At 42.4% G+C, this 27,407-nt stretch overlaps 2 protein-coding genes across 3 annotated transcripts; one reads left to right on the top strand and one right to left on the bottom strand.

The window, feature by feature from the left end:
* Positions 1–52: 52 nt before the first annotated feature.
* On the bottom strand, positions 53–17,682 carry aldh16a1 (aldehyde dehydrogenase 16 family, member A1). The gene is made up of 17 exons (XM_014192367.2): positions 17,256–17,682; positions 11,017–11,116; positions 10,729–10,855; positions 7,016–7,173; positions 6,790–6,867; positions 6,404–6,591; positions 5,763–5,921; positions 5,285–5,443; positions 4,112–4,268; positions 3,947–4,022; positions 3,606–3,711; positions 3,292–3,422; positions 3,014–3,181; positions 1,725–1,929; positions 1,353–1,538; positions 1,098–1,223; positions 53–973 (listed from the first exon to the last, which is right to left on the bottom strand). The coding sequence occupies exons 1-17, from the start codon at positions 17,340–17,342 to the stop codon at positions 806–808; spliced, it is 2,379 nt and encodes a 792-aa protein (XP_014047842.1). The 5' UTR covers positions 17,343–17,682; the 3' UTR covers positions 53–805.
* baxb (BCL2 associated X, apoptosis regulator b) lies at positions 17,037–26,101 on the top strand. 2 transcript variants are annotated; one of them, XM_045714919.1, is made up of 6 exons: positions 17,037–17,170; positions 18,197–18,227; positions 20,894–21,058; positions 23,085–23,223; positions 23,331–23,435; positions 23,946–26,101. In XM_045714919.1, the coding sequence occupies exons 3-6, from the start codon at positions 20,898–20,900 to the stop codon at positions 24,087–24,089; spliced, it is 549 nt and encodes a 182-aa protein (XP_045570875.1). In that variant the 5' UTR covers positions 17,037–17,170; positions 18,197–18,227; positions 20,894–20,897; the 3' UTR covers positions 24,090–26,101. The 2 variants fall into 2 exon arrangements, with proteins under 2 accessions (XP_045570875.1, XP_014047852.1); XM_014192377.2 differs by lacking the exon at positions 17,037–17,170 and adding an exon at positions 17,730–18,022.
* Positions 26,102–27,407: the final 1,306 nt, after the last annotated feature.

The raw sequence follows: 27,407 nt of genomic DNA, 5'->3' as shown, positions 1-27,407 counted from the left end.
CCTCATGGACTAAGATGGCCTACTCCTTAAAAAGAGGGCACAAGATATTTCATGAGGTGATTATCTTTTTATTATGGCTTTTGAACATCAGAACTACATTATTTAGAATGTTTTTATCATATATATTTCCAAATGTCTAACTGGACATGGAAAATTAAGACTAAAACGTGAAGACTACTCAGGCTAGGCCTACTGTTTCAGCATATCTGGCACGATTGAAGATCCCCACAAAAGGAATGTCTACTTTTGTGTTTGGAACACGACTACAGTTTAACATAATACGGTACAAATAATCAAAAAATTGATACAGTTGTACTAACTTCTCATGGGGGACAGAAGTCAACTTTTTTTTTTTTCTTCCTCAATCTAAGGCCCTTCTTAATAACATACAGTAAGGCAAAATTATGAAGACATTGTTGGCTGACTAAAGCTGGCTTCCTGTAGAGAATGCATCACCGCCAGTGCTATTAAGGCATCAGATCAGGCATAGGAGCGCTGGAAGTAGAGAGATGTTATAACTGACTTCTATGTATCTGGTGTTATTTACCACTGAGTCGTCGGCATACAGTCCTCTGATGGGAGGAAACCACTGGAACATCCTAGAAGGTTTCATAGTCAAGTGCGTTACATAAAATCGTTCCCAGAATGCGACTAAGAATGACCCTTACAACCCCCCGCCCCCTTCAAATAAAATGTTATTGTTTTAATAGACTTAATCTCTCACTCTACTGTCTCCCATCTGTCTCCCCCTGCCTCTTTCTCTCTCACCTATCTGTCTCTTTCCCTCCCTCTTCCCCCCCTCTCTCTAAGCAGTGGGTATCCAGACACTCTTCCACTGGACGGCCTGTCTCCACATCTCTTCCTGGAGTGAGGCATGAGGCTGGGCCCAGTCTCTCCCTCCATCCTCCTCCTGGCAGTGAAGCCACAGGCTCTTCAGAGGGCTGGCACACGTGTGCTGTAGGAACTGGCAACCCTGTGTGTGTGTGTGTGTGTGTGTGTGTGAGAGAGAGAGAGATTACACAGCTCATTTATATACTCTACTGGAATGCAATTAAGTGCTATTTGTTGTTGTGTGAGTATACAGGGGTCAAACACACCTCCATACTCCCCCAGTACCATATGGCCTTGATGACACTGTGATTGGCTAGAGCCTGGGTCAGCTGATCTCTGCCACCAGTTATAATGCTGACCACGCCTCCTGGAAGATCTGAGGACTGGAGAACCTAGAGAGACAGGGAATAGATGTGTTTGGGCGAAAATACATGCACACACACGCAACAACATACACAAGCAAGCGTGTGCACACAAGTACACAGTTGAATCAAAATGTCAGGGGGCAGGACAGAACTCACCTGGATGAACTCTAGAGCAGGCAGGGGGTACTTTGGACTGGGCACCATGACGACAGCGTTGCCCATGGCAACAGCAGCTGCCAGCAGGGAGACCATAGAGAGGAGGGGGGAGGAGTCAGGGAGAACCACACCCACCACTCCTAGAGCTTCGGGGATGGACAGAGCCGAACCAGACTGCGGGACGGACTAGAGAAAAGGAGGTTCGAGAAGAGACACTTTATCTACAGTATGACCTCCTAAAGTGGAGAGGCTTTGTTGGTGGCCTGTGTGCCAGCCAGAGCGTTGGGGGTGCGTGAGTAAGTGTTGAACACAAACAGCCACTAGTATTATACAGAAGTTACTACTATTAGGACAGAATACATAAAGTCTCACCGGAACTCCGCCCCTTTCCTTATCACAGCGGGCAGCCCAATCACAGAGCTGAGCGATGCTCAGCTCCACCTCCATGTCCGCCTTCTCCAATGAGAGGCCTGTCTGGGAGTGGAGTGACGCGGCCACGTCCCGTCTCATCAGCTCCAAGGTCTCAGCCAGAGAGAAGAGGCACTGAGCTCTGGCCACAGGGCTCTTCTTCATCCAACTGTCAGGAGAGCGAGAGAAAATATACACAGCACACACAACATTATTAACACCTGCTCTTTCCATGACACACTGACCAGGTGAATCCAGCTGAAAGATATGATCCCTTATTGATGTCACTTGTTAAATCCACTACAATCAGTGTAGATGAAAGGGAGGAGACCAGTTAAAGAAGGATTTTTAAGTCTTGAGACAATTGAGACATGGATTGTGTATGTGTGCCATTCAGAGGGTGAATGGGCAAGACAACATTTTTTTAAGTGCCTTTAAACAGGGTATGGTAGTAGGTGCCAGGCGCACCGGTTTGTGTCAAGAACTGCAACGCTGCAGGGTTTTTCACGCTCAACAGTTTCCCGTGTGTATCAAGAATGGCCCACCACCCAAAAGACATCCAGCCAACTTGACACAACTGTGGGAAGTGGAGTCAACATGGACCAGCATCCCTGTGGAACACTTGACACCTTGTAGAGTCCATGCCCTGAAGAATTGAGGCTGTTCTGAAGGCAAAAGGGGGTGGTTGAGGGTGCGCAACTCAATATTAGGAAGGTGTTCCTAATGTTTGGTATACTCAGTGTAAATCACACACAGACTCAAATGCATTTTCTTTTCAAACTCCTTTCATGCCAGTCATTTCAAAGGGAGAGATGAGAGAGGGCATTTATATATGATAGTCCATACTGTATAGAGCCCAGAGTAAGATTAATGCTCCACTAAACGTACTCCGTAACCGCCTTCACCACACCGCAGAGGGCTCTGCAAAGAGAATGTGGTGCTTGCCAGAGTTAAAGGGAAAGGGGGACACCTAAGTGAGTTGCACAACTGAACGCATTCACCCGAAATATGTCTTCCTCATTTAACCCAACCCCTCAGAGACAACGCTAGATTCACATTAAACACAGCTCACTTACATACTCTACTGGAATACAATGAAGTGCTATTTGTTGGTGTGTGTGTGTGTGTCCCCCCGATATGTCAGTATACAGGGGTCAAACACACCTCCATACTGCCACAGTACCATATGGCCCTGACGACACTGTGTCGGTGACGTTTGGTCGATTAAAAATCCAGCCTAGAGCAGAGCTTACCCAGGTTGGACCTTAATGGCCACCTCCACGGCGTTGCGGACGTCTTTCCTCCCCCCGTCAGGACAGTAGGCGAGGACAGTTCCCCCTGGTGCCAGGACACACACACTGCTGCCAGACTCAGACTTACACAGCTTCCCGCCCACATACTGCAGATAGGAACGAGGGGTACTGAAGGAGAGAGAAACAGGGAGGGAGGGAAAGAGGGAATTAAGAACATTACAAGTGACTGAATAAGTACAAAAGCAACTTTAAAAAGAAGTCAAGGAAGACACACACACCTGGATGAATTAGATCCCTCTGGAATGATGGCCGATGATGCCGCCGTTCCGAACTTGGAGTAATCAACAGAGGCTGGAGAGGAGCGGGTTAGAGGAGGAGAGGAGGAAGGGCGGAGGAATTGGAACAGACCCTGGAAAAGAGAAGGAAAGAGTCATTTAGGAGACACTCAGACATAAAGGCACGCTGTCTACAAGCAACCTATAGCCCGACACTCTAGAAGGCATGTGTGAATATCAGAAAAAAATGGGATAATTACAAGCATTATCAACAAAATTCCCTCTGGACAGGGACAGAACATGGCTATTGTCCATACCTCCTTCCCTCCGTCGATGCAGTTGCCACTCTCCTTGTGGCCAGAGATAGGCAGGGAAGGGTCCATCACAGAGTGGGAGTTTACCCACACTGCACCCACAGACAGGCTGGGGAGAGAGGTTCGAGGAAGGGTTAATAAGGTGTGTATGTGTTATATCTCATAGTCCATTATTTGTCAGGTGGCTTCTGGGTGATAGGAATTATACATCTAACGCAGAGAGGACACACCACACTAAAATGTTTTCAGCCATGGTGACTTGAGATTAATATTGGGAGACCAAGATAGTGTGTGTGTGTGTGTGTGTGTGTGTGTAAGTATGGGTGCATTTGTGTGTCCTGTACCTCTTGGCAGCCTCCAGGGCCAGAGTTAGGTCTTCAGTCCAGAGAGAGGCAGCCTGGCCGTGAGGGCTGTGGTTCCCTGTCAAGACAGATAAAACAGATGGATAGATGAGTGTTTCATTAGTGGTTGGTGTGGGCATAGAGACAGTATGGTGTGGTCCTTCTTACCCAGAGTGACGCCCTCCCCGTGGCTCCTGAAGGAGAGGAGGGGTAACAGAGGGCCGGGCGATGGGGTCACCACACAGGAGCAGGAGGGGGCTACTCCACACAGCACCGTGGGGGGATAGGCAGCACCGGAGGAGGGCGGGGGACACGGCTGGATCAGCTGATACAAGCAAAACACAATTAGGTGACAATTGATTTTATTTTTAAAGGTAATTTTTATTCATTGTGCTCAACACCATATCTAACAAAATGATGGTACAAACAAAGAAAATGCAAATGACAAAAAAAGCAAGATGAAATAGTCCATATAGTCCAAGATGCAATTTCGAGTTGCAGTATTTGGAACTTGCATTGGATTTACTGCCTTCAGGTCTTCTTGAAATGTTATGACTATTTTGCTCACTGCAGTGCTTGTTCAAAATGCTTGTACAACATTTTGCCCTCCTATGGCCTAATTGATATTGAGTGACTGATGTCCCCCACCTATACTAAGGCTGTACGTCTTCAAGTCAAATATGTCATACAAAGGCATTTGAAGAAGTATGTTTCTCCAAGAACACTAATATAATTGTATATCTAAAATGCCCCCGGTTTCACACATTCTATGATTCACTGTAATCGTCAAGCCCATAAAAACATGAGGGGACATGACCCAGAAGTAAAGCGGAACGGGCGGTTACTTTCACAGGTTATAGTTTGTACACTGAGTGGACAAAACATTCCATGACATTGACTGACCAAGCGAATCCAGCTGAAATCTATGATCCCTTATCGATGTCACCTCTTAAATCCACTTCAAATCAGAGTAGATGAAGGGGAAGAGCAAGGTTAAAGAAGGATTTTTTCAGCTTTCGGACATGGATTGTGTAGGTGTGCCATTCAGAGGGTGAATAGGCGAGATGAACTATTGAAGTGCCTTTAAACGAGGTATGTTAGTAGGTGCCAGGCGAACCCGGGTTGAGTGTGTCAAGAACTGCAATACTGCTGGGTTTTTCACGCTCAACAGTTTCAGGTCCAGCGCCCAAAGGACATCCAGCCAACTTGACAACTGTGGGAAGCATTGGAGTCAACATGGGCCCTTAACAAGGCACTTAACCCTAATTGCTCATGTAAGTCACTCTGGATAAGAGCATCTCCTAAACGACTAAAACGTTAAATGTAAATATCGTGACTGACCGTGGCCCCCTGCTGTTGGGCCTCCTGTACTGCAGCGTCTACCAGCCTTCGGTCCCCCTCGGCCAGGAGAGGAACACTCTTCATCCCTGCCATCCGAACCTTCAGACGGGCTACAACACTGTCCAACACTGACTCCTGGACACACAGCATCCACTGGTACTGAGGGAGGAGGGTGAGAAAGAGAAAAATAAAGATATGGGGGGGGGCAGGTTATTTTATTAGTCTACTGTTCATATAAGTCATATAGGCCTACTGAGTCATTGAGAGGGGGCTTTAAATGGGGGCTTTAATTATTTTATTGATTTTGTAGCGAGGGAGAGGTACAGATTGTACAGTATGACCAACACTGACCACCTGTGGCCATGATTCGGATTGCATCTTGTTCTTTCACCGGAATCTCGATTCATTCAATGATTTTGCTTTAGAAAATTAAAAAAATAAAAATAAACGAGTGAGAAAAGAAAGCCATCTGTTTCACCTCTCTGTTCTTCTTAAAGGCGGTCTCTATCACTCCATCCACGGCACTGTCGATATCGGCAGACTCAAAGATGATGAAGGGACAGGTGGCTCCGAGGGAGAGGGAGAGAGAGACGGGAACACCCATGCCTGCTGTGGCCCTGCACAGAATCTCTCCATCCTGAAAAAGCAGGAAAGAAGAGATTGGAGGGAAGTTACTAGTTAGTGTGAGAGAGAGAGAGAAAAGAGGAAGTTCAATCGAAAGCACACACACACACACACACACACGCGACTGTCACGGGACAACTGTCGAATTCACTGCCGCGCCAACCGGAAAACGTTCACGTCACACAGCTAATTGCAGTCCCATTACATTTACAGAGAATTCTGGTCATTTGGCAGACCCTCTTACCCGGAGCGACTTACAGTCAGTGGTTTCAACTAGGGCAGATAAAACGACAGCATATCACAGTCACAGCAAGTGAAAACATTCCACGATAAAGAAGTTATCAGTGAAATGAGTGCTAGTAAGAAGACGCACGAGCAGACAGGAAGAAAGACATCAAAAAGGATGCATAAGCCCTACTGACTAACACACTGGTTTGAGTGGTGTGTGTGTGTGTGTGTGTGTGTGTGTGTGTGTGTGTGTGTGTGTGTGTCCACCTTTTTATTGCCACTGTAAGTGACATAGCTGACGTGCGGGTTTTGAGACACTTTAGAACCCAGTGACAAAACGTTGCCCGTCACCACATTCAGCACCCCCGCAGGAAGTCCCGCCTCCACAAACAGCTGAGCCAATAACAGAACAGGAGGCGCTGTCCCCGCACCAGGGATCGCCACCACTGCGTTGCCTGGGAAACAGAAACATTAAGGGTCACAAACGGTAGAGTAAAGCTTTACCATCCCGAAGGGTATCTTAGTCAGGGTAGAATGTGACAGGGTCCGTTTTGATACTTTTTCCCCCCATGACTTTCTAGGAAATTGACCTTTGGTCGTGTTGATTAGATAGCCTGGATCTGTAACTGTGTGTGTGTGTGTGTGTGTCATACCCATGGCCAGTGCAGGCAAGACTTTCAGCATGAGAGAGTAGAGAGAACAGTCGTCAGAGACAACCACTACCACCACACCTGAAAGACACAAACACAGAGTACATTCAACACACACACTTCACAATCACAGCTGTACAATACTCAAGGAAAGATCTCCACTACGTCCACGCGCACACACGGATTAAAGATTCACTTACAAACGCGCGCACACTGCGCACGGCCTTACCGCGTGGTGTCCAGTCGGGAATGAGTGAGTCTCTGAGCTGAGCCCAGCCGGAGTAGTACTGCAGCAGTCTGACCAGTGCTGAAGGGGAACTGGGAGACCGGGCCAGGTCACACAGCTCTGACAGACACTGACCGTGTCTCTGGAGGCCACTCACCAACCTGACACACACACACACGCAAGCACACGCGAAGAGAGACGTTATACAGATAATATAGAACATTTCTCAAAATGCTAACTTGAATTTGCCCGGCATAAATATTAGATATTCAATTGTGATCTGTAGTGTTTGGCTGGCATTGTTTTTAATGTGCATTGTTTATCAACTTCTTGTTGTTATTTTATATAAGTCAGTTAAGAACAAATTCTTATTTTCAATGACGGCCTAGGAACAGTGAGTTAACTGCCTTGTTCAGGGGAAGAACGACAGATTTGTACCTTGTCAGCTTTCGGTTACTAGTCCAACGCTCTAACCACTAGGCTACGCTGCCGCCCCAGCTTATCAGGAATAGAAGACAGGAATCTCATTTTAAAAAGGTTTTATTATCATTGTTAAATTAGCTGACACATTTGGCTACTTCTCCAATCAACTAGCTAATTGTTTGGATTCAAATACCAGACTAGCTAGATCGTCATCTCAACTCATTTACCACGGACAGGACCGAAGTCTGCACCAAAAGATTCAGAAGTGGCAGCACACCTTCACTCATTATGATTCCGCAGAAGTTTTGCAACATATTAAAACAACCCCCGTGTGAGAAGCTTTGAGAACAGCCTCTTTCAATATGGGACCCGGTACCAGACTTTTTAACAAACGTCTATTGCGTGCACTCCTAATGAGTGCAGTAGACCATGCACGCCAGAGTTGGATGATAACGGACACTGGGCCTCAGGGCAACTCCCAAAGTCATTCAGCTGAGGTCTTTTGAAAATGCAAGATCCATAAACAACAAGAGCTTTTACTGCTGAATGACGTGGTCGCTGATAGAGGTCTGGACTTTCTGCCTCATTGAGACTTGGCATCAGCGCAATGAGTATATCTTCCCTCAGCCAATGCGCTGCAACTGGCTACACCGACCTGGGACTGTCCTCTCACATCCGGATGGGGTGGAGGATTGGCTGTAAATCTACAGGACTGACTATTGTGAAGTCTACTCCAGTACCAGCTGTCTCATCTTTTGAATGCGTGGTTTTCAAGATCACTGGATCTGCGTCAGTACTGGCTGTGTTGATTTAAAAAAAACATATATAATAATAATAATTATATAAAAATGTTTTTAAAAAAAGCTCAACTGTGACTTTCTTGCTGAACTATCTGAGCTACGAACACTCCTAAGACTTGTGCCCTGCTATGCTAGTGTTTGGTGATTTCAACATGCAAGTCGACTCCCCTGACTGCATTCTCTCTACTGGCCTGGCTGATGTTCTGGATAACTTTGTGGACTCCAACAGCATGTGGACTTTGCCACCCACAACAAAGGCCATTGCACTAGAGCTGGTCTGTAATCAGAGGCGTGGATCTGGCCACACTGGATGGATTTATGCCAGGCCTGTCCGACCACAAACTCATCACCTTCACCCTAGCTATTCCTCTGCCCACTCAGCCCAAGAAACGCTCTAGTCGGGTTAGGAGTCTTAAAACTATACAAACACAGCCCAGCTTACTGAATCCATCTCCAACCTGCCAGTTACTGACTCTGTGGCTCAATACAACACTGCCTTGGCCTCCAAACTTGATGAAGTTGCTCCTTTGAAAACGTTTTCCCTCCATATCTTCTCCCTGGTACAACGAGGAGCTTACGCTCTCTCAAAGCAACTGGCCGTCGTCTAGAACGGCAGTATAAGAAAACCGAGCTAACTGTACACGTGCAGATGTTAGAGCGACATCAGAAAGACTACAAACAGGCCTTAAAGCTCAGACATCCTACTACTCCCAACTGATCAGCAAAGGCAGTGGAAGCTATTGGGTGTGGTCTCCTACTGGGAGTAAGCTCCTCCGGCCTCAGCCTCCCCAGAACACTGCAATCAATACCTGTGCTTCCAAAGCAAAATTGAAAACGTCAACAACACCATTCTGTCCTCTCCAGCGCCTGTGGTTGATCTAGCCGGTCCTCTCCTCCCTGAGTCAAGGTTCTCCACAGTCACCGCAGCCTTCCCTGTAGCTCAGTTGGTAGAGCATGGTGTTTGCAACGCCAGGGTTGTGGGTTCGATTCCCACGGGGGGCCAGCAAAAAAATGTATGAAATTGTATGAAATGTATGCATTCACTACTGTAAGTCGCTCTGGATAAGAGCGTCTGCTAAATGACTAAAAATGTAAAAAAAAAAAAATGTAAAAAAATGTAACCAAGCTGGTTAGAACAAATGAGGCCCAGCACTTGCTCACTTGACCCTGTCACCACCTCCCTTGTCAAGACCTGTTTACCTGCTCTGGAGCCTTTCTTTCACGGAAATCATCAACACATTCCTCACCACTGGGTGTGTCCCTCCTCAGCTCAAACTCGCTGCCGTCATACCAGTACTTAAAAAAGCCTGGTTCTGACCCCGACAACCTCTAGAACTACAGGCCCATCTTCAACCTGCCATTTCTGAGTAAGCTTATCGAACGTGCTGTGTGTAGCCAACTTTAACGCCATCTGGCCACTCACAACCTACTCGAGCCCTTCCAGCTGGGCATCAGAGCTGGACACAGCTCATGAATGCCGACTCATGAATGCCGACTCTGGGGCTGCCAGCACCCTCATAGTGCTGGACCTCAGTGCAGCATTCCAGTCACTGTTAGGGCTGGAGAGTCTCTGGCCTCGTTTAAGGCACATGCTAAAGACAGAGCTGTTCAGAAAAGCTTTCAAAGACCTATGTTAATTCTGTTCTCCTGGCGACACCTGTATATAGCTTTGATTGTGGTCCGCTTACAATGTTCTGTGTTTCTGATTGTTATTAATTTATTTTCTATTATTTTCATTCAGCATCTTGGGTGAGAGAAGCACTTTACATTAAGTATTATTAGTGTGTATCTCAGTGAGCCATTGACAGAGGTAAAGGGGTGTATCGGTGAACCCTAGACAGAGGTAAAGGGGTGTATCATTGAACCCTAGACAGAGGTAAAGGGGTGTATCAGTGAACCCTAGACAGAGGTAAAGGGGTGTATCAGTGAACCCTAGACAGAGGTAAAGGGGTGTATCAGTGAACCCTAGACAGAGGTAGAGGGGTGTATCAGTGAACCCTAGACAGAGGTAAAGGGGCGTATCAGTGAACCCTAGACAGAGGTAAAGGGGCGTATCGGTGAACCCTAGACAGAGGTAAAGGGGTGTATCAGTGAACCCTAGACAGAGGTAAAGGGGTGTATCAGTGAACCCTAGACAGAGGTAAAGGGGTGTATCAGTGAACCCTAGACAGAGGTAAAGGGGTGTATCAGTGAACCCTAGACAGAGGTAAAGGGGTGTATCAGTGAACCCTAGACAGAGGTAGAGGGGTGTATCAGTGAACCCTAGACAGAGGTAAAGGGGTGTATCAGTGAACCCTAGACAGAGGTAAAGGGGCGTATCGGTGAACCCTAGACAGAGGTAAAGGGGTGTATCAGTGAACCCTAGACAGAGGTAAAGGGGTGTATCAGTGAACCCTAGACAGAGGTAAAGGGGTGTATCAGTGAACCCTAGACAGAGGTAAAGGGGTGTATCAGTGAACCCTAGACAGAGGTAAAGGGGTGGTGTGTAGCTACCTGAGTAGAGTCTTGGCTCTGAGATGACAGGGGAGAGCACTCCAGGCCTTGAAGCCACTGGCCCCACAGGACACAGACAGGGATGCATCCTCATCCACAGCACACACAGTACTACACACAGTACCACCTAGGGAGGGAGTGGGAGGAAAAACATGTCAAAATAGTATTTTATTGATGATGCATTTAAAATATAACAAGAGAAAACAGTGGGCAGTGGAGGACAAGAGACATAGATAGAACAACAATATTAAATTAAGGGGATAGCTCCCCTGTAGGTTCTCTTTATACCTGAAGAGTCGGTCAGATTGCATGTCTGTCTGTCTGCAGAACGGACAAACTTTCCATCGATGAACAGGCCGAGAGCACGAGACTGAGACTCAAGCCAAGCCTGAGGAAAGATAGAGCTTACATCAGTGTGTTTGAGAGAGTAGGCTATACAATGGAGGATAGGGGATTTTATATTATTTATATATACTTCAACTGTGTGTGTGTGTGTGTGTGTGTGTGTGTGTGTGTGTGTGTGTGTGTGTGTGTGAGATATATATATAGCCAAATGCTAATGCTAGCAATGCTATATATACATACACACACACACACACACACACATACAGACACAGTTGAAGTCAGAAGTTTACATACACTCAGGTTGGAGTCATTAAAACTCATTTTTCAACCACTCCACAAATTTCTTGTTAACAAACTAGAGTTTTGGCAAGTCGGTTAGGACATCTACTTTGTGCATGACACGAGTAATTTGTCCAACAATTGTTTACAGACAGATCATTTCACTGTATCACCATTCCAGTGGATCAGAAGTTTACATACACTAAGTTGTCTGTGCCTTTAACAGCTTGGAAAATTGCTGAAAATTATATCATGGCTTTAGAAGCTTCTGATAGGCTAATTGACATCATTTGAGGCAATTGGAGGTGTACCTGTGGATGTATTTCAAGGCATATCTTCAAACTCAGTGCCGCTTTGCTTGACATCAAGGGAAAATCAAGACCTCAGAAAGAAAATCCACAAGTCTGGTTCATCCTTGGGAGCAATTTTCAAACACCTTAAGGTACCACGTTCATCTGTACAAACAATAGTACGCAAGTATAAACACCATGGGACCACGCAGCCGTCATACCGCTCAGGAAGGAGATGCGTTCTGTCTCCTAGAGATGAACGTACTTTGATGCGAAAAGTGCAAATCGATCCCAGAACAACAGCAAATGACCTTGTGAAGATGCTAGAGGTAAACAGGTACAAAATAATCTATATCCACAGTAAAACGAGTCCGATATCGACATAACCTGAAAGGCCGCTCAGCAAGGAAGAAGCCACTGCTCCAAAAGCGCTATAAAAAAGCAAGACTACAGTTTGCAACTGCACATGGGGACAAAGATCGTAGTTTTTTGGAGAAATGTCCTCTGGTCTGATGAAACAAAAATAGAACTGTTTGGCCATAATGATCATCGTTATGTTTGGAGGAAAAAGGGGGACGCTTGCAAGGTGAAGAACACCATCCCAACCGTGAAGCACGGGGGTGGCAGCATCATGTTGTGGGGGTGCTTTGCTGCAGGAGGGACTGGTGCACTTCACAAAATAGATGGCATCATGAGGCAGGAAAATTATGTGGATTTATTGAAGCAACATCTCAAGACATCAGTCAGGAAGTTAAAGCTTGGTCGCAAATGGGTGTTTCCAAATGGACAATGACCCCAAGCATACTTCCAAAGTTGTGGTAAAATGGCTTAAGGACAATAAAATCATAAGGCCATCACAAAGCCCTGACGTCAATCCTATAGAAAATGTGTGGGCAGAACTGAAAAAGCGTGTGCAAGCAAGGAGGCCTACAAACCTGATTCAGTTACACCAACTCGGTCAGGAGGAATGGGCCAAAATTCACCCAATCTATTGTGACTACCCGAAATGTTTGACCCAAGTTAAACATATTAAAGGCAATGCTACCAAATACTAATTGAGTGTATGTAAACTTCTGACCCACTGGGAATGTGATGAAAGAAATACAAGCTGAAATAAATAATTCTCTCTACTATAATTCTGACATTTCACATTCGAAAAATAAAGTGGTGATCCTAACTGACCTAAGACAGGGTATTTTTACTAGGATTAAATGTTAGTAATTGTGAAAAACTGAGTTCAAATGTATTTGGCTAAGGTGTATGTAAACTTCCAACTTCAACTGTACATACATACATAGATACATACATCACATACACACACTACCATTCAAAAGTTTGAGGTCACCTAGAAATGTCCTTGTACATTAGTGTCTAGTTTGAGAAAAAGACACCTCAAGTACCCGCAAAACACCAGTCTCAACATCAACAGTGAAGAGGCGACTCCAGGATGTTGGCCTTCTAGGCAGAGTTCCTCTGTCCAGTGTCTGTGTTCTTTTGCCTCTCTTTTATTTTTATTGGCCAGTCTGAGATATGGCTTTTTCTCTGCAAATCTGCCTAGAAGGCCAGCATCCCGGAGTCACCTCTTCACTGTTGACGTTGAGACTGGTGTTTTGCGGGTACTATTTAATGAAGCTGCCAGGTGCGGACTTGTGAGGCATCTGTTTCTCAAACTAGACACTAATGTACTTGTCCTCTTGCTCAGTTGTGCGCCGGGGCCTCCCACTCCTTCTATTCTGGTTAGAGCCAATTTGCGCTGTTCTTTGAAGGGAGTAGTCCACAGCGTTGTATGAGATCTTGAGTTTCTTAGTAATTTCTCACATGGAATAGCCTTTATTCTTGTTCTGAGAAATTGCCTGACAAGTTTCAGAAGAAAGTTCTTTGTTTCTGGCCATTTTGAGCCTGTAATCGAATCCACAAATGCTGATGATTCAGATACTCAACTCGTCTAAAGGTCAGTTTAATTGGTTCTTTAATCAGAACAACAGTTTTCAGCTGTGCTAACATAATTGCAAAATGGTTTTCTAATGAGCAATTAGCCTTTTAAAATGATAAACTTGGATTAGCTAACACAACGTGCCATTGGAACACAGGAGTGATGGTTGCTGACAATGGGCCTCTGTACGCCTATTTAGATATTCCATCAAAATAAAAGCCGTTTCCAGCTACAATAGCCATTTACAACGTCTCCACTGTATTTCTGAACAATTTGCTGTTATTTTAATGGACAAAAAAAAAATAGTGTTTTTCTTTCAAAACCAAGGAAATTGAAGTGACCCCAAACTTTTGAACAGTAGTGATTATATAAGTACCAGTCAAAAGTTACTCATTCCAGGGTTCTTTATTTTTTAATATATGGTAGAATAGTGAAGATATCAAAACGATGAAATAACACATATGGAATCATATATTAACCAAAACAAATTGTTAAATCAAAATATATATTTGAGATTCTTCAAAGTAGCCACCCTTTGCCTTGATGACAGCTTTGCACACTCTTGGTATTCTCTCAACCAGCTTCACCTGGAAGGCTTTTCCAACCGTGTTGAAGGAGTTCCCACATATGTTGAGCAGTTATTTGCTGCTTTTGCGTCACCCTGCGGTCCAACTCATCCCAAACCATCTCAATTGGGTTGAGGTCAGGTGATTGTGGTGGCCAGGTCATCTGATGCAGCACTCCATCACTCTTTCTTGGTCAAATAGCCCTTACACAACATGGAGGTGTGTTTTGGGTCATTGTCCTGTTGAAAAACAAACTAAGCGCAAACCAGATGGGATGGCATGTCTCTGCAAAATGTGGTGGTAGCCATGCTAGTTAAGTGTGCCTTGAAGAAAAATAATCTCACATTTGGACTCATCAGCCCAAAGGACAAATTTCCACGGGTCTAATGTCCATTGCTTGAGTTTCTTGGCCCAAGCAAGTCTCTTCTTATTGATGTCCTTTAGTAGTGGGTTCTTTGCAACAATTCAACCATGAAGGCCTGATTCATGCATTCTCCTCTGAACAGTCGATCTTGAACTCCGAAGCATTTATTTGGTCTGCAATTTCTGAGGCTGGTAACTGTAATGAACTTATCCTCTGCAGCAGAGGTAACTCTGGGACTTCCATTCCTGTGGCGGTCCTCATGAGAGCCAGTTTCATCATAGCGTTTGATGGTTTTTGTGACTGCACTTGAAGAAACGTTCAGTTTTTGAAATTTTCCTTTGCTTATTCAAGGTATTCTTGCCATAATATGGACTTGGTCTTTTACCAATTAGGTATATGTTCTGTATACCACCCCTACCTTGTCACAACACAACTGATTGGCTCAAACGCATTAAGAAGGAAAGAAATTCCACAAATTTACTTTAACCTCTCTGGGCTAGGTGGCACCAAATCGTCCCACCGACGTAACAACCAGTGCAATCCCGTGGCGCGTTATTCAAAAACCTTAGAAATGCTATTACTCAATTTCTCAAACATATGACTATTTTACACCATTTTAAAGACAAGACTCTCGTTAATCTAACCACACTGTCCGATTTCAAAAAGGCTTTACAACGAAAGCAAAACATTAGATTATGTCAGCAGAGTACCCAGCCAGAAATAATCAGACACCCATTTTTCAAGCTAGCATATAATGTCACATAAACCCAAACCACAGCTAAATGTAGCACTAACCTTTGATGATCTTCATCAGATGACAACCCTAGGACATTATGTTATACAATACATGCATGTTTTGTTCAATCAAGTTCATATTTATATCAAAAACCAGCTTTTTACATTAGCATGTGACTAGCATGTGACTAGCATTCCCACCGAACACTGCCGGTGAATTTACTAAATTACTCACGATAAACGTTCACAAAAAGCATAAATTATTTTAAGAATTATAGATACAGAACTCCTCTATGCACTCGATATGTCTGATTTTAAAATAGCTTTTCGGTGAAAGCACATTTTGCAATATTCTCAGTAGATAGCCCGGCATCACAGGGCTAGCTATTTAGACACCCAGCAAGTTTAGCACTCATCAAAGTCAGATTTACTATAAGAAAAATGTTATTACCTTTGCTGTCTTCGTCAGAATGCACTCCAAGGACTTCTACTTCAATAACAAATGTTGGTTTGGTCCAAAATAATCCATCGTTATATCCAAACAGCGGCGTTTTGTTCGTGCGTTCAAGACACTATCCGAAAGGGTAAATAAGGGTTACGAGCATGGCGCAATTCGTGACAAAAAAAAATCTAAATATTCCATTACCGTACTTCGAAGCATGTCAACCGCTGTTTGAAATCCATTTTTATGCCATTTTTCTCGTAAAAAAGCGATAATATTCCGACCGGGAATCTGCATTTAGGTAAACAGACGAAAAAAAAATAAAGCATTCGGTCGACTCGGGCACGCACCTAAGCCCACAGTACTCTGAGCGGCCACTTGCCAAACGCGATAAAGTGTTTCAGCCAGAGCCTGCCTCGATATCGTTCAGCTTTTTCCCGGGCTCTGAGAGCCTATGGGAGCCGTAGGAAGTGTCACGTTAGAGCAAAGATCCTAAATCTTCAATAAAAACAGCCTAGATGAAACATCTTGTCAGACAGGCCACTTCCTGCATGGAATCTTCTCAGGTTTTGGCCTGCCATATGAGTTCTGTTATACTCACAGACACCATTCAAACAGTTTTAGAAACTTTAGGGTGTTTTCTATCCAAAGCCAATAATTATATGCATATTCTAGTTACTGGGCAGGAGTAGTAACCAGATTAAATCGGGTACGTTTTTTATCCGGCTGTGTCAATACTGCCCCCTAGCCATAACAGGTTAAACTGCTGACCAGCTGACCCACCTCATGAAGCTGGTTGAGAGATTGCCAAGAGTGTGCAAAGCTGTCATCAAGTCAAAGGGTGGCTTCTTTGAAGATTCATATTTTGATATGTTTAACACTTTATTGGTTACTACATTATTCCATATGTGCTATTTCATAGATGATGTCTTCACTATTATTCTACAATTTAGAAAATAATATAAAGAAAGAAAAACCCTGGAATGAGTAGGTGTGTCCAAACATCGACTAATTGGGGTCAGCCCTATTTATAAATGTAGACCTATTAAAATCTGGACAGGTAGACATGAATGAGACCAATTCTGAGTTGGGCTATGGTCACATTTGATTGGCTGCAGAGACAGACACCTCCAACACAGAGAGTAGGGCGGTCAGGATACACGTTTCACTAGTTCCAAGCACACCATACTGCACATAATCTAGCAAAAACTACATTTCTGAAACGTAATCTGGACATGTTAGGTGGTTAGCTGTTGAAAGAGTCAGACAGACTGCTGTTCTCTACAGAATATCCCATCCAACTTGATCTCCAAGACCATTTCTCACATGACTGCCTTTGAGTTAGTTACCGTAATATACTTCACATGGTAATAGCCAGCTAACATAAATCCTATTATCTAAAACATGACGAGAGAGAGAGGTTAAATGTCATTACATGGGTGAAATTCTAACAAAATGTTCTTTATTTCGAGTAAATTGACCTCGAAGGTATGTGTCTTACTACTACTTAGACCTATGCAATTAATATCTCGACTCTTGTGCAGCAAATACATGTTTTTTTTTTTTTTTTTACCTGAGCAGTAGCAGTGCTGGAACTACTCGGTCCGTACTCCATAGATTGAAAGATATCGTGTATTGTCTTGGAGGTGCTGCCAGCCATTACACAATGTTGCAAGAAGTAACTTATAACTTGTTTTGATCAACAAGAATACTATATATCAGACACTGGCTTGCTTGCTCTGTAATCCGTCAGCGTGCTAACCAGAAATAATGCTAGCTAGCTTTGCTAAATCTGTGGTCTGCGAGTTCAGATATCAAAAGAAAAGTTCCCCGCGACGAACTGCAACGTGTTGAATAAAGAAGGAATGTTCTGCCCTGTCGCACTAACTCTCCCCTACTTTACTAGCTTCGTCGCTGCCCTCTTTGCTTTAACTAGTCGGACTAAAATCAACTAGCTACCATGTTGTGTACGGTAGTCAGTTTCTACACCGACACATTAGCGTGTGGACCCATGTTGACAATGCGCATGCGCCGATTGTCTGTTCGTTTCTCGTCTGCTCTCCACTTTCGTTTTGCTGTCTGGTCTTGTTATTGTCTGTGGTCTTTCTTATTTTTTGCGCTTGTAGATTCTGCATATTATCTCTAAAGAGTGTAATATTTTCTTAATAGAGATAAAACAGCAGCAACCATCGTCTGTCAAATAGAGCTATAATAGTTTTATGTTATAAGAGAATAACTACAATTACGATACTGAAGTTTTCTGAAGTTAGTGATAGTAGCTAGCTAACGTTATCGTTCTGGCTGTGTGTGGACTGCCAATGGCGTGTGTAGAGACATCAGGTAGCTAGCTTGCCAGTGCAATGTCTCATTGCTGCAACAACGTTACCAAGTTATCAGTACATTGTCATTGCAAGCTATCATGATTCTGTTCTATTTTACATTTATATATATATATATTTTTTAATGTTGATTAGATCTAAGCTGATTTTGGTTAATGTTTTATTTGTTCTACAGATTACAGAGTAGGAGAGGTCCTGCTGAATAGGTGAGTTTTACTTTCACAGATAGAAAATAGAAAGACGCATCATATCGACACCTAGCTGTAAACCTGTGGCTGACACTGTGCTGCTTCTAGTGGTGGGATAAGTACCCAATTATCCTACTTCAGTAATAGAAAATGACTCATGTCTAAGTGAGTCACCCAGTAAAATACTACTTGAGTAAAAGTATTTGGTTTTAAATGTACTTAAGTATCAAAGTAAATGGAATTGCTAAAATATACTTACAGTTGAAGTCGGAAGTTTACATACACCTCAGCCAAATACATTTAAACTCAGTTTTTCACAATTCCTGACATTTACTCCTAGTAAAAATTCCCTGTCTTAGGTCAGTTAGGATTACCACTTTATTTTAAGAATGTCAGAATAATAGTTTAAAGTGACTTATTTCAGCTTTTATTTCTTTCATCACATTCCCAGTGGGTCAGACGTTTACATACACTCAATTAGTATTTGGTAGCGTTGCCTTTACATTGTTTAACTTGGGTCAAATGTTTCAGGTAGCCTTCCACAAGCTTCCCACAATAAGTTGGGTGAATTTTGGCCCATTCCTCCTGACAGCTGGTGTAACTGAGTCAGGTTTGTAGGCCTCCTTGCTCGCACACACTTTTTCAGTTCTGCCCACAAGTTTTCTATAGGATTGAGGTCAGGGCTTTGTGATGGCCACTCCAATACCTTGACTTTATTGTCCTTAAGCCAATTTGCCACAACTTTGGAAGTATGCTTGGGGTCATTGTCCATTTGGAAGACCCATTTGCGACCAAGCTTTAACTTCCTGACTGATGTCTTGAGATGTTGCTTCAATATATCCACATAATTTTCCTGCCTCATGATGCCATCTATTTTGTGAAGTGCACCAGTCCCTCCTGCAGCAAAGCACCCCCACAACATGATGCTGCCACCCCCGTGCTTCACGGTTGGGATGGTGTTCTTCAGCTTGCAAGCCTCCCCCTTTTTACTCCAAACATAACGATGGTCATTATGGCCAAACAGTTCTATTTTTGTTTCATCAGACCAAAGGACATTCTCCAAAAGTACAATCTTTGTCCCCATGTGCAGTTGCAAACCGTAGTCTGGCTTCTTTAAGGCGGTTTTGGAGCGGTGGCTTCTTCCTTGCTGAGCGGCCTTTCAGGTTATGTCGATATAGGACTCGTTTTACTGTGGATATAAATACTTTTGTACCTGTTTTCTCCAGCATCTTCACAAGGTCATTTGCTGCTGTTCTGGGATTGATTTGCACTTTTCGCACCAAAGTACGTTAATCTCTAGGAGACAGAACACGTCTCCTTCCTGAGGGGTATGACGGCTGCGTGGTCCCATGGTGTTTATACTTGCGTACTATTGTTTGTACAGATGAACGTGGTACCTTCAGGCGTTTGGAAATTGCTCCCAAGGATGAACCAGACTTGTGGAGGTCTACAATTTTGTTTTCTGATGTCTTGGCTGATTTCTTTTGATTTTCCCATGATGTCAAGCAAAGAGACACTGAGTTTGAAGGTAGGCCTTGAAATACATCCACAGGTACACCTCCAATTGACTCAAATGATGTCAATTAGCCTATCAGAAGCTTCTAAAGCCATGACATCAGTTTCTGTACTTTTCCAAGCTGTTTAAAGGCACAGTCAACTTAGTGTATGTAAACTTCTGATCCACTGGAATTGTGATACAGTGAATTATAAGTGAAATAATCTGTCTGTAAACAATTGTTGGAAAAAGTACATGTGTCATGCACAAAGTAGATGTCCTAACTGACTTGCCAAAACTCTAGTTTGTTAACAAGAAATGTGTGGAGTGGTTGAAAACGAGTTTTAATGACTCCAACCTAAGTGTAAATAAACTTCCGACTTCAACTGTAAGTATCAAAGTAAAAATATAAATAATTTAAAATTCCTTATATTAAGCAAACCAGACGGCACAATTCGTGTGTTCAATTTTATTTTCTTTACAGATAGCCAGGGGAACACTAACACAGACATACATTACAAGCAAAGCGTTTGTGTTTAGTGAGTCCACCAGATCAGAGGCAGTAGAGATAACCAGGGATGTTCTCTTGAAAAGTGTGTGAATTGGAGTAAAAAGAACATTATTTTCTTTGGGAATGTCGTGAAGTAAAAGTTGTCAAAAATATAAATAGTAAAGTACAGATACCCCCAAAAACTACTTAAGTAGTACTTTAAAGTATTTTTACTTAAGTACTTAATACCACTGGCTGCTTCCAGCCTCTTGCTTGGATGTGTATGCGTGTATGCACTTTCCATGGGGTTGGGAATTGACAAAACAGACAGAAAAAATATGATGTATTCTCTACGTTATCAGCTAAGTGCAAGGAACAAATAAAAACCGTCAGACACTGTGTGTCGTGACAACAGCAGTTTAGTTGAACACACAGTAGCCAATTTTTTTATTTAACTAGGCAAGTCAGTTAAGAACAAATTCTTATTTACGATGACGGCCTAGGAACAGTGGGTTAACTGCCTTGTTCAGGGGCAGAACGATAGATATTTACCTTGTCAGCTCGGGGATTCGATCAAGCAACCTTTCGGTTACTGGTCCAACGCTCTAACCACTTGGCTACATGCCGCCCCAGCCCCACTCCCCAGTTATGTGCTCTAAGAAGGAGTGGTTCTGGACCAGAATGCTCTCTCATCCCCAGAGTGATGCAGGAGCAGCTGGATGAGGTGTCATCAGACATCCCGGTAGTGGTCTCCACAGAAACCCAGGAGGTGGAGAGTGATCAGGAGCAGAAGATTGTGTCACAGCTAGCTATGATGATACGGACCATCGGAGACGCCGTCAAGAAGGACGGGAAGCTGGACGAGTCAGTTGCCATTGCTTTGTGTTTTACAGTACCTGTTCAATTTCTCAAACTATTATTCATGTGAATTCACATTGATGAATTTGATGCAAAGACTACCCAGCAAACTGGGAACATTCCCATAACATTATCTACGAATCACATTAAGTTCTAGTTAGGGCTTTATCTAACATTAGCCTTTTTTACTTCAGAAAATGTTTTAAATTAAATATCCTTGGAATGTTCTCCTAACATTCACTAAAATGTTGTGAACAACATTTGTAATAATCACGACAGGACATTCCCCAAATGTTCTCATTTAGATTTCCAGGTAATGTAATAACAAAAACTAAATGTGTTCTGGGAACTTTCTTGCAACATCAGGCAAATGTTTTATACAAACACTGTATAATCATCAGCACAACTGGACAGTTTTTGTGTTATGAGAACATTTGCCGCAACCTAACGAATGTTCTGGGAACTTTCACAGAACCAATTTTGGTTTGCTGGGTAGGTAAAGAAATATGAATATAGAGTGCACTACCGGTCAAAAGTTTTAGAACACCTACTCATTCAAGGGTTTTTCTTTATTTTTACTATTTTCTACATTGTAAAATAATAGTGAAGACATCAAAACTTTGAAATAACACATACGGAGTCACGTAGTAACCAAAGAAGTATTATACAAATCAAAATATATTTAATATTTGAGATTCTTCAAATAGCCACCCTTTGCCTTGATGACAGCTTTGCACACTCTTGGCATTCTCTCAATCAGCTTCACCTGGAATGCTTTTCCAACAGTCTTGAAGGAGTTCCCACATATGCTGAGCACTTGTTGGCAGCTTTTCCTTCACTCTGCATTCCGACTTATCGCAAACTATCTCAATTGGGTTGAGGTCGGGTGATTGTGGAGGCCAGGTGATCTGATGCAGCACTCCATCACCCTCCTTCTTGGTAAAATAGCCCTTACACAGCCTGGAGGTGTGTTGGATCATTGTCCTGTTGAAAAACAAATGATAGTCCCACTAAGCGCAAACCAGATGGGATGGCGTATCGCTGCAGAATGCTGTGATAGCCATGCTGGTTAAGTGTGCCTTGAATTCTAAATAAATCACAGACAGTGTCACCAGCAAAGCATCCCCGCACCATAACCCCTCCTCCTCCATGCTTTACGGTTCGAAATACACATGCGGAGATCATCCGTTCACCCACACTGCGTTTCACAGACACGGCGGTTGGAACCAAAACTTTCCAATTTCGACTCCAGCCCAAAGGACAAATTTCCACTTTAGTAGTGGTTTCTTTGCAGCAATTTGTGCATGAAGGCCTGATTCACACAGTCTCATCTGAACAGTTGATGTTGAGATATGTCTGTTACTTGAACTCATTTATTTGGGCTGCGATTTCTGAGGCTGGTAACTCTAATGAACTTATCCTCTGCAGCAGAGGTAACTCAGGGTCTTCCTTTCCTGTGGCGGTCCTTATGCAAGCCAGTTTCATCATAGCACTTGACGGTTTTTGCGACTGCACTTGAAGAAACTTTCAAAGTTCTTGAAATGTTCCGTATTGACTGACCTTCATATCTTAAAGTAATGATGGACTGTGGTTTCTCTTTGATTATTTGAGCTGCTCTTGCCATAATACCAAGTAGGGCTATCTTCTGTATACCCCTCCCCTTGTCACAACACAACTGATTGGCTCAATGCATTAAGAAGGAAAGAAATTCCACAAATTAACTTTTAAGAAGGCATTAATTGAAATGCATTCCAGGTGACTACCTCATGAAGATGGTTGAGAGAATGTCACGAGTGTGCAAAGCTGTCATCAAGGAAAAGGTTGGCTGTTTGAAGAATCTCAAATATAAAATATATTTTGATTGATTTCACAGTTTTGATGTCTTCACTATTATTCTACAATAGTAAAAATAAAGAAAAACCCTTGAATGAGCAGGTGTGACCAAACTTTTGACTGGTACTGTATGTGTGTCCATCTGTGTGTTAGTTAACAATGGTCTAAGTCAGTAGTCTAATTCCTACCCTACCTCCAGTGCGATAGATGGAATGGTGGGGAAAATGACCAGCAAGACCAGCTACTGGAAGTTGGTAGAAAAGGTATTTGAGGACAGTCAAATCACCTGGGAGAGAATTGCTGTGCTGTTTTACGTAGCAGGGAGGATAGCTGTCAAGGTATGTTATACAGTGTTCTTGTTACTTTGTACTGTACGTCCAATAATAATAATAATAACAATTGTGTGTGCGTGTGTGTATTAAATCAGTCTTTTCGTCTCTGTTAGGTGGTGATTGCTCACATCCCCCAGTTAGTGAAGGACATTCTGAAGTGGACTCTGGAGTACTTCAGAAACAAATTACTGGATTGGATCCAGAAACATGGAGGATGGGTAAGATATGGATACCATCAGAGGCTGACCCCAAGTGTTTCCCCTTTGTATTAAAATAAACCAAATTGCCAATATTCTATATTGATATAAACTTGGTATTGGTTGTAGAGTAGTGGCGCAGCGGTCTAAGCACTGCATCTCAGTGCAAGAGGCGTCACTACAGTCCCTGGTTCGAATCCAGGCTGAATCACAGCCGGCAGTGATTGGGAGTCCCATAGGGCATTGCACAACTGGCCCGGGTTTGGCCGAGATAGGCCGTCATTGTAAATAAGAATTTGTTCTTAACTGACAACCCTAGTTAAATAAAGGTTACATAAAAATAAATTATGTGGTATTAACTATTGTTAGAGAAAACGGAACTTGGATTGTCATTGATTTCTCTTTCTTTCTGCCCTCTTTCTTTCTCTCCATTTTATTTCTCTCCCCCTTATTTTCTCCCCCTTTCTCCTCATCTTTATTTCTTCCCCCTCTTTCTCCCCCCCCCCCCTATCTTTCTCTCTCTCCACCCAGATGAACAGTTTTGCTGAGCTGGCACGTGTGCAGGTGGAGAAGATGTCCTCTATGAACACCTGGTCCTCAGGGTTCATCCTGGTCTTCCTCGGAGGTGTCATACTGGGTAGTGTTATCACCTGGAAACTGGCCAGGAGGACCTGACACACACACACACACACAGTTCCACTCCGGTTCAAACGCAATTGTGTGAGGACACGCAAACGTGTGGGCGTGCCACACACACACACACACACACACACACACACACACACACACACACACACACACACAAATACATTTGTTTATCTAGTCTATGTATTATTAGTTACCTACCTTCTGGTTTGCTCAGGATAAATAAGATGACCAGATGCTGCTGAAAGTGGTGTTGGAGAGCCAGTAGGAGACAATCTTTCCTGTGGTCAAAAAAAAAAAAAGAGATCCCAGTGCAAAGATTGGGGGCATTCCCCCTTGTAGGGTGCTGTCTTTTGGATTGGACATTAAAACGTGTCCTGACTCTCTGTGGTCAGTAAAGATCCCATGGCACTTATTGTAAGAGTAGGGGTATTAACCCTGGTGTCCTGGTTAAATTCCCAATCTGGCCCTCATACCATCACGGTCACCTAATCATCCCCTGTAACTATTCCCCAGGTGGTTGCTGTAAATGAGAATGTGTTCTCAGTCAAACCTACCTGGTAAAATAAGGCTTAAATCGAATAAAACTCATTTTTCCACATTCTGTAGTGTTACAAAGTGGGATTAAAAGGGATTTAATACATTTATTTTTGTCAATGATCTACACAAAATACTCTATACATCTCTGCACTTAGCAAAAAAGTGTCATCTGCACTGCTATTTTAGTCATCAGTTAATCTGACTTTTCTCTCATTGATTTAATTGACTTATTTCAGTAATTTGAGGGTTTTCGGTATAGTTGTCTAATGTTGGTGTAGGAAATGATTCTGTTTTAAACACTTATTATTGCACACACAATGAGTCCATGCAACTATTATGGGACATTTTTACCCCTGAACTTATTTAGGCTTGCCATAACAAAGGGGTTAAATACTTATTGACTCGAGACATTCCAGCTTTTCATTTTTTAATAATTAGTTTAAAAAAATCTAAAAACATAATTCCACTTTGAAATTATGGGGTATTGTGTGTGTATCCGTGACCCAAAATCTCAATGTAATCCATTTTAAATTCAGGCTGTAACACAAAGGGGTGTGAATACGTTCTGAAGGCACTGTATATATTGACCTACAGTAAAGAACCCAAAGTGTTGGGGCAGAGCTCAGTACATTTTGTCTCACTACCCTTACGGGGAAAAAAATACATGAATTTCACATGATCACGTGTTTAACATGTGATCTTATGGGAAGTTAATGTGATAACATGTTAAAGCAACACGTGATAATATGAAATTGCAAAATATCAACATGTGATACTATGAAACTACACCTCACAACATTTGAAAGTCTTTCACGTGTGAAACTGCAATTCACATGTGAGGTGAAAACATGATATTCTCACATATGAAAGGGTGGTGTGAACTCTGTTGAACAAATGGTTTCACATGTGAAGAACTGAGCTCGCATGTGTCTCTTTTTGTTTTGAAATGTGAACATTTCAGCTCAACATGTGAACAGTTATTTCACGTGTAAATATGATTTCAAATGTGAAAATGTGATTTTCACATGTGAAACTGCAACAACAACAAAAATGTATATCACATGAAGTGTTCCAAAACCACATGGTTTCAAATGATTTCCCATGTGAAATTTCACATGTGAAATAAAATGTTATATGTGCAAAATGTGGAAATTTCACATGTGAAATCATGTGGTTTTTCCCATAAGGGTATATCATCATGTTTGTTGGTATTCTGCTAGACTAGGGTATCTGTGCCTGAAATGAGAAACCAGTGTAAGTCTAACAGACAGCCAAGCATCATGTTATGTGGTTGGTTTTAACAGAATTGCCATATTATTTTTCAATACAATATTATACAGAAATAACACATGAATACCGATTGAATCTTTTTTAAGTTTATGAAAATGTAGGAAACATGTATTTTGATAATGAATAAAACGTCTGGGACGTTTGACTTGAATGTAATGTATTAAATGTGACATTTTATTAGGATAAACAAAATAAATATGAGTTAACGATGATGTTTGTTCTGCAATAATCATGTTTTAACTATGACCCCTAAAAGTCCTCAACATGAGTCAGTCAGTCAGCTCCATAATATCAGTTGTGATAGTAATTGTTAGCTAAATGTACAAAAAAATGCACAGGACACAAATAGAAAATTTTGGCATAAGCTTTTAATATTTTTATAGAGTTTTTGACGTTTTATCTTTAAATTGGATTCGTTTGTTTTTCCAGTTAATTTTGTGGGTATTTCGTTTTATTATTCTTGTTTTATTTTCCTATCTGTAATGGAGAAGAGTTTTTCAGTTTAATTAGCATTCACTTTCAAACTTTCATACTTTTAATAATAGAACTGTGTTTAAGTGTCTTTTTTTCACAAACTTGGTTAAATTATTACGGTTTATTCGTATTTTTTCTTTACACATTTCAAAAATATAAAAGGTAAATAATAAACATTCCATTGAAATATATTTTATACAGTTCTTGATTATTTTTATTTTTTTCCTGTGTTATGACATTAAAATTGTATCCAGCATCAGTCTTTATAGCATAAACCCCATTCAGTGTTATTGTAGTAACCTCCTCTTCTTCCGTCTCTGTCTTCCCTCTCTTTCTCCCCTGATAGGAAAGTGGCATGGCTGCACCCAGTGCCTTATTCGCTTAGCGGCGATGTAGTCACAACAGTTGGCAGGACCAATAGAAACATTAGCTGCATTGGCGCTAGTAGTGCAATGTTCTTTGAAATGTAAAATTCACAAAAACAAATCACCGACAACATGAATCAGACAAAAGAGTAAAACAAGGCACCAAATGATAAGAAATTAAGTAAAAGCTCCAAATAAAGACAATTAACAGAAAACAACTGATACAAAACAAAGATATTGACGTATCTGCATCTAGAGGGGTAGATTAATATACATCTACTGTTATAGACAGAAGAAGTGACAGGCAGAATGATATATAGAGATGTACAGATGCAAAAGACAGATGGACATGTACAAATGGAACAGAATGGACAGATTGGCACAATGCTACTAGCACTGCTGAGATCTCCCAAACTGTTGTATGTGTATCAGGAAAGATATCGGACTCATGAAACTGAGCCCATTTCACCTCCCTTTCCTTTCAAGTGCAATACACATAGAAAGATAGCCAGTGTATTTCTACCAATTCAGTCAAGCCACACTGCAGTAAAAACTAAAAATATTACAACAAAAAAATGAACATAAAACAGTGATATAGACATTTTTTTTTTTTTAAAGAGTGTTTCAGTTTGCATATTCCCCCCCATCCTCTCACCACTGGCTGACAGAGAAAGAGGAA

Source organism: Salmo salar, chromosome ssa03 (genome assembly GCF_905237065.1).
Source record: "Salmo salar chromosome ssa03, Ssal_v3.1, whole genome shotgun sequence".
Lineage (NCBI taxonomy): Eukaryota > Metazoa > Chordata > Actinopteri > Salmoniformes > Salmonidae > Salmo > Salmo salar.
Note: the sequence above shows the minus strand (reverse complement) of the source record. Positions and strands in the feature narration are given on the sequence as shown.

Bases quoted from the DNA above. Each gene is read 5' to 3' on its own strand.
- baxb (XM_014192377.2), top strand. From the start codon at position 18,001: ATGGCGTGTGTAGAGACATCAG. The intron at 18,228-20,893 runs GTGAGTTTTACT...TCTCATCCCCAG, and splicing joins GGAGAGGTCCTGCTGAATAG to AGTGATGCAGGAGCAGCTGG. The intron at 21,059-23,084 runs GTCAGTTGCCAT...CCCTACCTCCAG, and splicing joins AAGGACGGGAAGCTGGACGA to TGCGATAGATGGAATGGTGG.
- aldh16a1 (XM_014192367.2), bottom strand. From the start codon at position 17,342: ATGGCTGGCAGCACCTCCAAGACAATACACGATATCTTTCAATCTATG. The intron at 10,856-11,016 runs GTATAAAGAGAA...CTCCCTCCCTAG, and splicing joins CAATCTGACCGACTCTTCAG to GTGGTACTGTGTGTAGTACT. The intron at 1,539-1,724 runs GTGAGACTTTAT...CCTTTTCTCTAG, and splicing joins AGGAAAGGGGCGGAGTTCCG to TCCGTCCCGCAGTCTGGTTC.